The 14,744-nt window shown below is 43.4% G+C and overlaps 1 protein-coding gene across 1 annotated transcript in view; it reads right to left on the bottom strand.

Moving 5' to 3' along the window:
* The window catches only part of SOAT2 (sterol O-acyltransferase 2), a 463,801-nt gene that overhangs the window by 388,129 nt on the left and 60,928 nt on the right, over positions 1–14,744 (bottom strand). Inside the window, exon 2 of the mRNA XM_078687322.1 lies at positions 9,066–9,124. Within this exon, the coding sequence (XP_078543448.1) occupies positions 9,066–9,124 (59 nt within the window). The remainder of the gene's footprint in view (positions 1–9,065; positions 9,125–14,744) is intronic.

The following is a 14,744-nucleotide window of genomic DNA, read 5'->3' as shown; positions in this document are numbered from 1 at the left end:
CGGTGGCAAGCGCCAACTAAATGCACGGGTTGAAGCATCAGGATTTTTTAATTCCAGTAGACATGGGGCATGATCCGAGAGTGAGCGGGCCAGACCATCAACATGTGCCGTCCAGGCGGCCACATCAGGGGTGACCAGCCAAAAATCTAATCTCGACCAGGCAGCATGGTGATTAGATATACACGTACCTTCACGTGCATTAGGGTGCCTCACTCTCCAAATATCTGTCAGATCCCCTTCCAGCATAATATCATGTAGGGCTTGGTTAGCGTGTGGATGTAATGGTCTAGATGCACCTCTACGATCAATGGAATCATTGAGGACCACATTAAAATCACCTCCCCAGATGATGGTAGCACAGTCCATCATAACGATCCGAGCCCAGACAGTTCTAAAGAATTCTGGTTCATCTACATTCGGACCATATACAGCTGCTAGAGTCACTATTTTACCACTTAGCACACCATTTACAACAACATATCTACCGTACGGATCAATGCCTGTGTTACGCTCTCTCCAGTCCATTCCTTTACGTAGCAGTATCGCCACTCCTCGAGCATAGTTCGAATATATGGCAGAGTATGTAGCACCCCATCGGGTATGTTTGAGTTTTGCTGATGGATGCGAGTTAATATGTGTTTCTTGTAGAAAGCAAATATCTATGGTATGCCTTTGTAAATATGCATGCATCAACCTCGCTTTTCTACCATCATTTAGACCTCGGCTGTTCCACGTCAGGATTTTAGTCACCCCCATTTGTAGTGGACAAACTGCTCGCTCCCGTTCCCAATATGAATCTCAACAAGGGTATGATGCATGATAATTGTAAACATATTGTTATCGTACTGACATCTTACCAAGCACCCAACGAATCCCACCCTACCCTCACCCACAACAACCCCCCAATCAGGTCGTGTCTGAATCCCTCCATAAACACGCAAAGCGTGAAAACTTACAAGCAATGGGAAATTTCCCGTGGGGGCGAGGTGACAGAGGCATACTCCCCCGTTCACACAGGGTTGCTAAGCTTTCAAGCAGCAGACCCCCCCCAAGGCGGCACGGACCAACCACATATTATATCGTGTAGGCATAGAAGGTATTTAATAGGCCTGCACGGTCAAATAAACGGAGAGGATACTTGCGTATAGACAAACCCAACGTCAATGCATATTTTCAATAGTGTAACGTTTTTGTCACCATATTCATTAGTCATAAGGCACATTTAAACAGTTAGGTGAGCACAACCAAACTTAACACGATGCATGACAGCATTCAGTCATTATCACTTAGACGATTCACCAGAGGGTCGTCCCTGGCTCCTTTTCTCTTCGCCGTGGGCCCACATACATGTCCAGCAAACTTTAGCGCTGACTTGGCGTCCACAAAGAAATGAGTAGTGCCCTCATGTGACACCTTAAGTTTAGCTGGATAAAGTAAGGAGTAAGGAATTTGTGCTTGCAAAAGTAAGCGCTTTGCTGGAAGGAATTCCCAGCGTGCAGCCTGCACCGCAGGGTTGAAGTCAGGATAGAACGATATATTATTGCCTTTATGGGTGATAGGGCCACGTTCTCTGGACAGCCTCAGGATGGTGTCTCTGTCCTGATAGTTCAGAATCTTCGCGAGGATGGGCCTGGGCGTACCTCCAACTGGTGGTTTAGGACCCAACGTCCTATGCGCTCTTTCAACTGCAAACACCAGGGACAGATGAGGGTCGAATAGTTCGTGAAGCAGATCAGCCACAAAGGTCTCCATCTTAGGCATAGCTGTAGTCTCTGGAATCCCTATGATGCGAAGGTTGTTTCTCCTGGAGCGCGCTTCAAGGTCATCATTCTTCGCCCTTATGACCGTGAGGAGTTTGTCCATGTTTAGGAGTTGCTCTTTTGTCTCCTGCCTGAACTCATGGAATTCGGTTTGTTTGTTTTCCAAGCTTTCCAGTCTGGTTTTGTGCGTCGTGACCTGTGATTTGACCATGTTGAGCTGCGAGGTCAGGGTGTCCAGTTTTGCGTCTATACTTTTCAAGCTCGATCGCATTTCAAGCATTAGCGATTTCAGGTCTCCTCCTTGGTCTTCCATAGCATCACCATCTCCCGACGCCCCTTGGTCCTGATCGGGTAGTTTGCCACCCTTTGAGGTTGGGAATGGTATTTTTGACTGTCTGGCGTCCGACCTGCCCATGATGTCCATGCCGTAGGGCACTTCGCTCACAGTGAAGGCACCCACAGCGCTCCGTTAGCCAGAACCCCCAGCTTGACGCAGGCCAAAGTTCCACCTGCCTGTTATCTCAAGTATATGCAGCCAGCCTCGCGGTCAAGCAGTAGGAAACATCTTCATAAGACACAGCATGGAAATATGGACAGTAAAAGCCTCTATCGGCCGTCACTCCACGCATCTGTGTTGTTTAGTGCCTGTATCGCATGCAGCACTCCTGCGGGCAGGTTGCCACCACATATCCCACCAGCCACCCTTGTCGTACCGGCAGGTTTTGTCTACATAGGTCACAGCACCTCTCTCAAGTCCCAAGTCCAAGCAGCCAGGGAGGAGGGCGACGCCGCAGCCAGTCCCAGCAGGCACCTCAGCAGACAAAATGGCGGCTATGCATATCACAGTGTATAAAACGGCGTCTACACCAGCACTCACAGCGACAGGGAAAAGCGCACCCAGCACCTAGGCACAGGGTCCTTGGAAGCGTTCCACCCGATGATCTAACAGAAGCATCACTCATGCCTCAGCGAATGTCATCACAGCGCCTACCCACCACCGGGCAGTCCGGCATATCACCACAGCATAGCGTTCCAGAGTCACCCACATATGTATCTCAATTGGGCCCACGGGCAATCATCAGTAGGACCTCAGCAGTTCGGAATCGTCGGGGGGGAAGGCCCAGTGAACAACATAGCAGATCCCGGCCCCAGCGCTATCAGTAGCAGTCCAGCGCCGCGTCAGGGCCGCAAATAAAATGGCTGCCTCACAGATCGGCTTCGACAGTGCCCTCTAGCAGGATTCAGACCCCGGGCCGGTGCCGCAGTGCAATTTAAGGGGTCTCGACACTAACCTCGCAGGTGGGGGACAGCAGCGCTCTTCGCCCAGATCTCCCGCCTCACACGGCAGTTCACAGCTAATGCCTCCAAACGCGGCCCGCACAGCCTCCGGCTCGATTTCAGAGCAGGACCCGAGCCCCGGTGTCCGTCTCCGGCCCTCCGCTAGGCCTCTGTCCCGCTCATCTTCAGGTGGCGATATTGCGCTCCCTTCACCAGCATACGAGGTTAAATGTAGATCACTCCTCTTTCTCCTCGTCTCCGGTTTTAGCGCTATTAACCGCGCCACCCAGAGTGAAGGTTTTCTAAGGATTATGTCAGGATAATCGGCTTAGCCGGCGGAGCTCGCCTAGGCAGCGGCCATTTCGCAGCCCTGTAAGCCACGCCCCATGATTTTAGACATCTTGAACTCATTAGAGAGCCTCAGGCCGGATCCATCTTGTGACAAATCAAAAATGTCTACTCCCTCGCCAGCTGGATTTACCAGTAATGAGATGACCTGCATGTGAAGTCGCTTTTTTGTGCAGTGCGCTACTAAAGTTCCCTCACTTCATCTCATTGAACCCTCAAAATGTACTCCTCTTTCCAAGCACCGGAGAGTGCCCCTTGGTTTGTTCTCATCGATGCCGCTTTTCAACATCTATATAGAACCTCAGAATAAATATTTATCTTTATTAATTGATGATGGCAATCCCATACTGAGAATTAATGTGTATTAGAACATAATTGGTACTTAGCATAATAATAGACAGATTAGATGGTTAAAATATTCCTAAGTGAGTGATTGTGATATGGAGGATCAGCACAGTTATGTAGGAAATTTAACAGTAAAGACAGATGGATGGCTTACTATATTTCTATAAATAAATAGAAACATGCTGATATATTCACACATTTACAAATGTGAGAGTTGTGTGAGATCAGGTTCAGTTTCTGCTTTCGTGAAGTAGATGTAGAACGGTCTTTAAAATCCTCACTTGCACACCATATTTCCCCAGACTGATAAAGTATGATCGAGAGGGAGAGAGAGATATATTTTCTGTGGATATAAGGATGCTATCTCCCTACTTCTTCACATCAACACACCAAGCTAACCTATACCCATTAACTACAGTGGTTTCTAAATCCGAATGCTGGTGGTATTGCCTGTGAAAGAACTACTATGTTCTCTTCTGAAAACCCTCACCCACTCTGTCAGTGGCATGCTTCATATCCTCTAAAAAGGGGCTTGCTTGTTAAGCTGCTCGAAGTGAGTTCCAGCAGAAGGGTCCAAGATGGTAAAGGAACTCAAAGCACGATGCCTTACTGTGTGCATAGAAGATTCCGATTGGTAGATTTTAGGTTAATGAGGGGTGGAATTACAATCTGAGGGCCTGACACATGAAATTTCCATTCGTAAAAAGTGGTTGCCAATTGCACACCAACTTTTTGCAAATGACAAGGAATTTTGTGAACCAACTTATGCAGTATATATAAGGTCAGTGCCCAAAATTACGACTTAGAGAGGTTGCTATTTTTTTTAATATATTACGTGAACTCGACCCGAAGGTATTGGAGCGTTTTGCATGAACACCATCTAAGCTACACAAGGATACATTCACTTTTTGGCAGGCAAGGGGAGATTTAGGGTCATATGTATCAAGCAAATTCGCATTCGCAAATGCTGAAATTCGCAGAATTTCGGCGTTTGCGAATGCGAATTTGCAAAATGGTATGTATTAAGGAAAATCTGGTGCAAAACAAGGAATCGCAACATTTGCGATTCCTTATTTTGCAATTGCATTTAAGGAATCGCAGATTTTGCGATTCCTTAAATGCAATGTATGAAGCAAAAAAAAATGCAAATTGTCCTTAAGGAATCGCAAATTACCACCAACTTCAAGTTGGTGGTAATTTGCGAGTTCCTTGAAAAATGCAAATTTTTGCATTTTTCAAAGTGCCATGTATGTGCGCCACATGTGCACCCATGCTTATTTCAGGGGTGCAACAGGACACCCCTGCACCCTTGAAATTATTCTCAATTTGCGATTCTCAAATTGCGAATCGCAAATTGAGAATAACGTCCCATTCATTCCTATGGGCCTCCTGGCCCATAGCAATGAATGGGAAAGTATTCCTTAATTGCGATTCGCAATTTGCTAATCCCAATAAAGGAATACTGAGAATTCGCCAAAAAATTGTGAATTTGTACATACATCCCAATTTGCAATTCTGAAATAGCGATTTCTAAAAAATTGCTATTTCAGAATTGCAAATTAAGTTGATGATACATATGGCCCTTAGTGATTTGCCCAGAATCACAGGATGTTGAGCTGACGCCCAAACATGGTTCCCCAGTTCCAAAGTCGGCAGCTTTGACCGTTACGCCACATCCTATTTAGCGATATTCATGATGGAGGTCACACATCGTTCCGCAGAAATTCGGGCATAAACAGAAGTTTGTGCTAGAAGCAGGATTCAGAGTTTTGTATCAATTACTCCACATTTGCAGTTTTTTTCACAAACACATTTCATCAGATAAAACATCACAAAATTTATCTCAGGAAATATGGTTGCAAACAGAAAAAAACATGCAGTAATTTGGTGGCTAAACAAATATACGCATGTTATTCCTTATTCCGACTTGCACTACTCAGAAGGGAAGGGTAATACGGGTAAAAATCGGTGTTTACTTGGTGGGGTTAATAAACATTCAAAATACCATGGGCATTCGGAAAGAGGCCCAGAGTCTAAAAAACTGATGAAAGGAACCTTTTTATTGTTTTTTTTTTAAGTAAAAAAATCTGCATCAATGTTCTGAAGCGTCCAAACAGTTTTCTTCCTCAGCCTTGTTTGCCTGCCTATTTTGTAATGCTTACTAATAAAGACATGATGGTAGAAATTGAAATTGCTTCCTCAGTTCACGTTATTATTATGCACAACCCTTGACAGTCGCTATAGTGTGTTATGCAGATAATTCACCAGTCTATTTTTCTTGCCTTTCACAGGATACTGAGTTATATCTTGTGTACTTCTCATGTATATTGTCAGGCGAGTTTTTATGGAATTGCAGGTTTGAGTTTGTCTTTCAAAGTTTCAAGTTATTGTCCATTAATGTCAATTCTATTTCAGACCCTAGTTGGTCTTTATTCTTCAGGCATAGGCAGTTCCTGAGACAATAGGATCGCTCCTTGGCATTGTTCTGATTGCAGCCTCAGTTAAATAATTTGCTTTTGACATTATTGTAACAAAAGGTGTAGCTTATGTGTTAAGAGGGTTTCCCACTTTCTCATTAGAACTTTGAGAAAGACAATATAAAGGCATTTAATATAAATGTTGGAGGTTTCAAATCAAAATATACCAGACGGTAGGGCAAAGAGGTAGGTGGTGGGCCGGGCCGCAAGGGGGGCCCCCACCATGTGTTTTGCAAGGGGGCCCCCTCAAGTTTCGTTACGCCACTGTACGTACTATACACAACATGAAAAACTAAAAGAAAAATTAAGAAAGAACTATTATCTCCACATTCCTTACTCGCCTGCATTCAGCACAAATTGAGGCCTCTTTATCTCCCTTAGACACCAATCAACAGCCATTAAAGAGAATAAAAAATCCCTCCTTACACCGCATCCTCCCTTTTTTTCTTGTCCAAATTGGACGCCCATGTCACTTTTGGCGGGTCTGTGGCTGACATTTTTCTTACCACATTTTCACATTTGGAGGCCAGTTCTTGCTGCCTGGATTTTCCTGCACCCTCGGCAGCTGGGGCTGTTCTTCTAAGTGAAAGGATCGCAAGTGCAGTGGTGGACCCAGGAGGAGCAGTACTCATATCTGACACTGTCTTGCAGTGCGTGAGGGCAGATGGGAATGATTTAGAATTGTCTAAGACATTTTTTGGTCACCTTTGTGATTAGAAGGTTCTTGGGTAGCTGAGAGATGGGTGGTTGGTCCATCTTGAGCCAGGTCCTTTGCATTTAACTTGATGTATCATTGCCTTTCCCGGTCCTTACTAATATGGCTAGACAACAAGGGAAAGTAAACATGTTTCATCCACAACATAGTCCTCAGACGAGGAGGGGTTCGATCCCTGTGAATAACCCTTCATGTTAGCAAAGGATCTGCACATGATGTTCTGACTCTTATGTCCAGAGATGACATTCAGGAGATGATTGGGGCTGCTGCGTTCAGAGCCTTGGAACTACAGACATCTCTTTTTACAGGAAGGTGCTCATTTGGTTTAACAGTGGGAACACTAAACGTGCATTGGGCTGCTATATTGACCTTCACAGGGTCATGGAGGAACTATAGAGATGAGGAAGGATTTATGCCTAGATTCTTTCAGGGGTTGTTTAATCTGTATTTGAGGCCTTCTTTGCATTTTTGGGTGTGGAATTTGCCTTTAGTGTTGGGTGCTTTAACTGGCCCTCCTTTTGAGCCTTTGGAGCTCATAGACTTTACATTTCTTCATTTAAGGCTTGTTTTTTGCTGGTGAGTACATCTACCAGCTGGATGGGGGAGCTAAGAGCAGTATCTTGTTGCCATCCTCTTCAGAAAAATTTCCAGGATTGGGTAGTCCTGATCCCTGTTCCTTCCTTTAAGCCAATGGTAGGCACTGCATTTCATTTCACTCTCAGCATGAGATAGTTCTTCCAGAGTTTAGTCTCTCTGCTTAGTCCCTCTGCTTCATCTAAGGAGGAACAGCGATTCTATTGTTTGGATGTTGGGAGGGCTGTTCTGGATTACTTCGAAAGGGTGGAATGGAACCTTTCTGGAAAAGCGAGTCCCTGTTTGTGAATTTCGGTCACTTAATGCTGGGAGGAAAAAGCAGGTACTCCCACTATGAGTCAATGGAGAAGGCAATTAATTTCTTTGGTATATGGCTCTTTGGGAGAGGTTCCTCCTGAGGGGATTCAAGGGAGATCTACATGGAGCATGCTGACATCGATGGCTAAATTGCAGGGGGACCCGATCGTGGACATTTGTATGGCAGCTAAATGGGCTACTCCCTCAACGTTTGTATGACATTATCGAATTGTTTGATGTAATTCAAGATGTTTAGGTCATAAGGTGCTCACCTTAATGAAGCATGAGAGCAGTTCTCCTATTCTATTTTTGGAATAAATTAATTCTGTCAATTTGTGCTGGATGAAGGCAAGGAAGAGATGTGGAGGTAATTCTTCCTTTACTTAGAGGTAATTGCATTACTCCTAATCCTACCTCTCTTGCCTTCATTCAGAATCCCTCCCACCCTTCCAGTGAGAAACAGCTGAGTTACACTGGCAGCTGAGCATGTTTACAAACAGGAAGAGGCAGTGTAGGGAGGTTTTTTTTTGTCTGTTAAATTGCTGTTGATTGGTGTCTAACGGAGGTAAGTGTGCTTCCATTTGTGCTGAATAAAGGTGAGGGAGTACGACTAGAAGTAATGCAATTACTGGTAAGAAATTGAAGCATTTCTATGGTCAGAGAGATATCCTTCTACATCTGAGTAAGCTGCAGTCCCAGACTTACCTCCATTTAAAAAAAGTAGTTTTTATTGGCATTTTTAATAAAAGTACATTTCCAATATAATGCAGTAGTTGTATCACAATACAGTTTGTATACAGAGCAAGGGTCTGAAGAATAAAAAATAAGCACTACAACACTGTGGAATTCTGCAATTGATATAGGTAGGTCACCTACGTGTGAATAACAAAGACAATCTCAATGATACTAACAGTGAAGATGCTGACAGATATTTAAAAAATACATTGGATTGAGGTCCAATGAAGCAACAACGATGCCAACATAAATGCAGCTCTGAACAGTAACATGACTGGGCGGAATACAAAGAAAACTAAAGCAATGGGTGCACTCGTTCATAGTGATTGGACAGTGCAACTCAAGTGTCTCAAAACCAGCGGGGGTTAGCAGGGGGGAGTGGGCTAGATGTCGATCAGAGCGGCAGGAAGGGGAGGAGAAGGATACTGTCTATACATGTGTTTAAGGGGTGGGCTGAGTGGCTAAGTCCTCTCATGGAGCTTCTCCAGGAGGGTGTCCCACGTCTCTGAAACTTACCTCCATGTGCCTCTTCCAATGAATAACTCCTGTGACACTGTCCACATGTTCTACGTTACCTAGGGAGAGATACAACACATATAATGAGTCCCACATTCATTAGCGGATTCAGAGCAGTCACCCGCAAGCCATTGCTGACTCGGTGCAGAGAGCAGTAGGATGCAGAAGAAAAAGACTAGATGTCATAAGGCCACATACAAAAGCTGAAAGAACTAGAAGAGAATTGACTACAACTGTGAGTGCCATTAGTAACAGATGAAAGGTGTTCTCCTTCAAGATTTCAGTTATTCAACAACTCATTCGAAAGGAAGCTTTCTGGTCTCGGCTCACCAATTATTTATCCTCATCTGTATTACGTAATAAGGACAGCTCCTTCGTTTATCAACCACCATGAGTATTTAATTGTATTCCTTTCCTTTCTTAGTATGTATTTAGAAACCAATGTAATTACTGTATTGTAGTAGTTTCAAATATGTTATGAGATAAGGATATTACCCTATTTTCTTTTTCTCTGTTTTCTTTCTTCTCCTTCTCCTTATCCTTCTTCCTTTTACCTTTTCCCTCTCTTCTTCTTTTTCTATTTCTTTCCTCCTTTTCTTTCTTACTGCCTATCTCTAGTCCCCCCCCACCCTTCTGAAAAATGTAAAACGCTACTTTGTTTCTAGGTACAATTTCTGATTATGGCTTTTTTTGTTACGGGGTATTTTTATATTATTGGTAGATATTTTGTGTTTTTCATTCCTCTTTATTATACATTCGGGGGCATATTACCAAGCAATAGCGATAATTATCGCTATTGCTTGGTTAGTGATAAAAATGTATCGCCGAGCTGCGACGATTTTTATCGCAGATAAACCTTGCTATTAGCAAGGTTTATCTCTGAAACGATAAAAATCGGCCGAAATGCATGAATATCGCTGTAAAGTCAGCGATATTCATGCATTACCGAGCGAATGCTCTTAGCCATGTTATCCACCTCCCATTGGATAACATGGCTAAGAACTGCTCAGGGCAGGTGTTAGCTTTTGGAGATATTCGCGCTTAGCGCGAATATCTCCAAAAGTTGGTAATAGGAGATAGCGATGTTAGCGACTGTTTCCAGTCGCTAACATCTTGGCACGCCCACTTTGCATGTCATTAGTGATACATTTCTCTGGCATGCAAAGCGGGGCCCAAGATGGTCGCTATCTCCTACTAGCTGTCGCTAACTGGTGTTAGCGACAGCTAGGTAATAGGGAGATAATTTTATCTCCGCTTTCTTGGCTTTTAAAGCCAAAAAAGCGGAGATAAATCCCTTGATAATATGCCCCTCAGTTAGCTGTTTCTTCGCCACTTTCCTTATAAGTATTGTTGTATTTTGTACCTTTGTTTTATATTTGCTTCAATAAAGCTCTTTAAACTAAAAAAAAGAAAAATATTTCAATTATTGGTTTTGATATTTACAAATAGTGGAATGTTTGTCTGAGAGATCTCAGAACACATTTTGTGAATTTACGTCTTGTAAGAAAGCATGCATATTGGAAGCAAGGTTTTCTCTGCTTTCTTTTAAAGAAAAGCTTCTAGAATTACATTTTTGCAGAACAATGTGCATTTAACTTAAAAAAACCATGTTAAAATGTTGCCAAAAGAATACCAAACCAGTGTGTAGTGTCTTTCAAACCTTCATTGAATGGATTTTTGGCCATGCTGCTCTAAGGATTGTAGATTGCACACTGCTCCAGAAAACCCAGTAGTCAGTCGGTTACAATATCCTCTCTGTTAGCAATATTCCTTGAACACATCATATCTATTTTCGGCATATATTTCATTACCTCCTTCGTATCACATAACATTTTTAGGCACCAGCCGTCATATAACATTTTTTTGCTGCGGCTGGGTTTTTTTTGTGAACAAGTGGGCCCCTCTCTTTACGTTTCCTTTTCAGCAACTGTGCTGGCTCATTTTGATACATGTACCTCTTTTGGTGGAAAGTGATCTTGGAAGAAGACACATACAATCTGTCTAGTCTGCCTTCCAGATACGCACATTTTCTGTGAAGGAAGGGTAGGCACATGTATTTTCCCATCTTCACACACAAGTTCTTCCCAATTGAGGAATAAGGGGGAAATAGGAGAAGACAATTGGTGCTTGCGACCCCATTTTGATAGCTGACCATCATCGTATAGGGTGATGTTCATCATTCTGAGTAAGAAGTCAGTAGTTTAAAGAAACAAGAGCGACCCAAATGTCCATGTGAACATGGGTATCAAGTTTAGAATTGTAACAGGCGTGGAACTTATTTAGAAGAACAATATGATACAACACGTAAAACGTATTTAGAACAACAATATGTTACAACACGTAGAACTTATTTAGAAGAACAATATGATACGACACGGTAATCCTTTATTGAGTTAATCAATAATGGAGAATACTTAGGGGCATATCATCAAGGCAGCGCAATAGAAATATTGCCGTTTAGAGTCCGTTTTCGGGCAAGGTCACGCCATCAAGTGAATCCATGCCTCAGCACCTGTTTCCCTGACGCCCAGCATCTCAACGCTAATGAGATGCATAGTAGGCGTTCCTCACCAAAATAACACGAGAAATGTCGCTAACAGACACTTCTCCTATCAGCAAGCTGCTCGCTGACCTGCGTAGCGATAAGAAAAGTAGCGCTAACTGTGCTTATTGCTCCTTTCCTTACGCCTGCTTTCTTTTTGACTTCACCATGATAACCTATGTGAGGTGGATTGTGCGGATGAATCCACCCTGCCCTATCATCAACGGATTGCCCATCGATGTGCAATTATCGCTGGATTTCCAGAGATAATCGGACATTTTGCAAATATAGCTGGATTATATATCGCATTGGAGATAAGCGTTGCTGATAGCACGCTATCTCGGAGGTATAATCCAGCGATAACTATCCTCGCGCTAAGCGTGCTTAGCGATAATTATCGCTGGCTGTTGCTGATATGCCCCTTAGTTTGACAACAGATTTCTGTTGTGAGTGAATCTGAGCATGAAATGAATAAATGTGTCAACCAGTATATTATTAAATTCAGCTGAATTGAATTTATTTTCAAAAGTCAATTAGAAATGTATACAACAGATAAGTCACACACTTTCAAGTGAATAGTGAGAGAGAGTTTTCCAACAGAACCCCAAGAGAGAAGGACCATAATCAAACAAAGTAAAGGAAGCGACAATGTGTAAATAAAATGGCTAAGTAGTCTCCAATATTGATTAGCGGATTACAGGATTACCCTTTTGTATCTCATTGTTCTTCTAAATGAGTTCCATGTGAACACCTGTTACAAGTAAAAGAAAAAGAGTAAGCAGTCAGAGCGTGATGTAAATGTGCTGGTGAAACAGGAGTTAGGAATTTGTACAGTATACATATTTATGTGACACAGCAACACTTACCCAGCTTCCAGTCAGAGGACGCTTAACCCAGAAATGTTGTTTAGTGAGAGGAAATGCAGAGTGTTGCAACCAATAGGAAGGCTAAAATAGCTTGATCAAAGTTGGGACCACCAGTAAGGATAAAGAGTAAGCAGTGTAGCTCATAGAAAGGGAAGAGACGCGAAACACTACAAAGTGTTCAGGAAGAAGCCAGATGTGAACACAAGGCTTAAACGAGCAGCTAAGAGCAACAAGCACAGTTGCTCAGTGAAGTGAAGCAATCGTAATGATAATTTATGTGGCCTCACAGTAAAAGTAACATGATCAACCAAGGCACGATAATACCAGTTAAGCAAGCAGGAGCTGAAAGTGTCCCACTTAGATATGAAGTCCATCTTGTATGCTATAAAATCTATCTCTGGTATGGTGTGATCCGAATAGCTAATACTACGATAGCATGTTGCCTGTGCAAACTAGGTTATGTTGGAAGTACTACCAGACTTTTAAAACAAATTCAAGAACATTGCAGAAATATCTATAAATCCAATACCAATCAGCCAATGGTTGACCACTGCATGGATAACCACCAACAACATACAGAGTTCACCCTCCACACCATAGAAAGAGTATAGAAAGAATACACAAGTGATCAAGGACTGAAATTATGTCAATAAGAAAGCTATTGGATCATCACACTGAGCACAGTAGCACACCGTCTAAACATGGACACAGAAAAGTAACACTGTTTACCAAGAACTATAAACAGTCTTTAGAAATCCTAAAATGGCTTTAATCTAAATACTTTCACACCAATCAGAACACTAACAGCCAAAGGTAAAAAAAAAATATCTACAGACTCACTGTCTCATAAGATGCTTTTGTACAGACAGGATCTTTGCAAGATCCTGACCCAGAGATAATAATTGTTCAACTTGATTGCCTGACTGCCCTGTACCTTCAGTACAGACATCTAAATATTCATTCTGATTACATGTGTTTCATGAGCAGAGTACTCTGACACATTACACCATTTTGCAGAGTCCTCAGCTTGCTGCTAAGAGGACTGAGCTCGGTGCACGGAGGATGGAACCGCTGATCCCCGTAGCCACCAGAGGGCAGTTTCTTCTAGCCAGCAAACCCTGGGGGAACATGGCTGCCGGAATAGTAAATCTGCTCATTCCTCGTCTCCTGCCTCCCGACAACTGACACCTAGCCCTCACTCCTCTCCTGCCCTCCGAGTCAGCGTGAGCACGAGTAGTGCAAGCAGCAACTATAGGCACCTGCAGCTGCGTCCGCGGTTGCAGGCAGGCTTCTGTAGGAGGCTGGCCTAGTATATGGTGTACACTTATTTTAGTTGAGGTTCCTTGCACTAATCCAGACAACCCTTATGGTGAGTTTAGTGGCCTTTGATAACCATAGAAAGCTCTCAAAGTGGTAGCGTGGAGAGCAGCCTTCAGTCTTATCTTGAAGGAGTGTTCAGCAGCTTGTTTTACCAGTTTAACCTGTACTGTAAGTTAAATGAAAAGAAACCACACAGTGTTTATATAAAAATGCATCTAGTTATTGCACAACACTCGCTAACACATTGGTATCTCTCCTACTTGGATATAGCAACACAATACATAAGAATACTTAAAATGCAATCAGGTAAGTAGCACAAAATACAATGGTCTCCAGGGGGAGACCAAACCATATACTAAAAAATGGAATGCAAACTGCAAGGGGTAATGGGACTTGGACCAAAAGACCCAGATGAGATGGGGTCACAAGGAAACACCCAAGGTAAGTTCCCAGGAACCCCACGGAGGCTGTGTGCAGAGTGGAAACACAGCTGCGTGCCCAATGGAAGTAAATTGAGAAGTCGCAGTTGCAGTTTTGCAGAAGAAGGACCCTTCCCAAAGGGCCCTGAAGAATTCCCTTAGAGGATAGAAGGAGGGAGAGCCACCCCACCCGTGGATGCCCTGGGAACTAGATCCCCTATCCCAGGGAAGCATGGTGCATAGGGGTGAACAGACTTCAGAAATCTCAAGAGATAACAAATGGGAGACTTGGAAGAAAATGCCTCTGGAGAAGATGATGAAGAGGTCCAGTGGAATCCAAGTGTGGATTCTGGAAGCGAAGAACCTACAAGTAGAGGGGACAGAGTCTATGCCACTCTGAAGTGACCCGGAGGCACGAAGACACAATGCCCACCGATGTCGGGAGATTTAGGAGAGTTGGCGATGACCTTGTTGGAGCAGCTGTGAGGATTAAGAGATGCTAAGGAAGACCAGGAGCCATGCACAATCTGTT

This window comes from Lissotriton helveticus, chromosome 1_1 (assembly GCF_964261635.1).
Source record: "Lissotriton helveticus chromosome 1_1, aLisHel1.1, whole genome shotgun sequence".
NCBI lineage: Eukaryota > Metazoa > Chordata > Amphibia > Caudata > Salamandridae > Lissotriton > Lissotriton helveticus.
The sequence above is the reverse complement of the archived record's forward strand: the minus strand, read 5'-3'. Positions and strand labels throughout refer to the sequence as shown.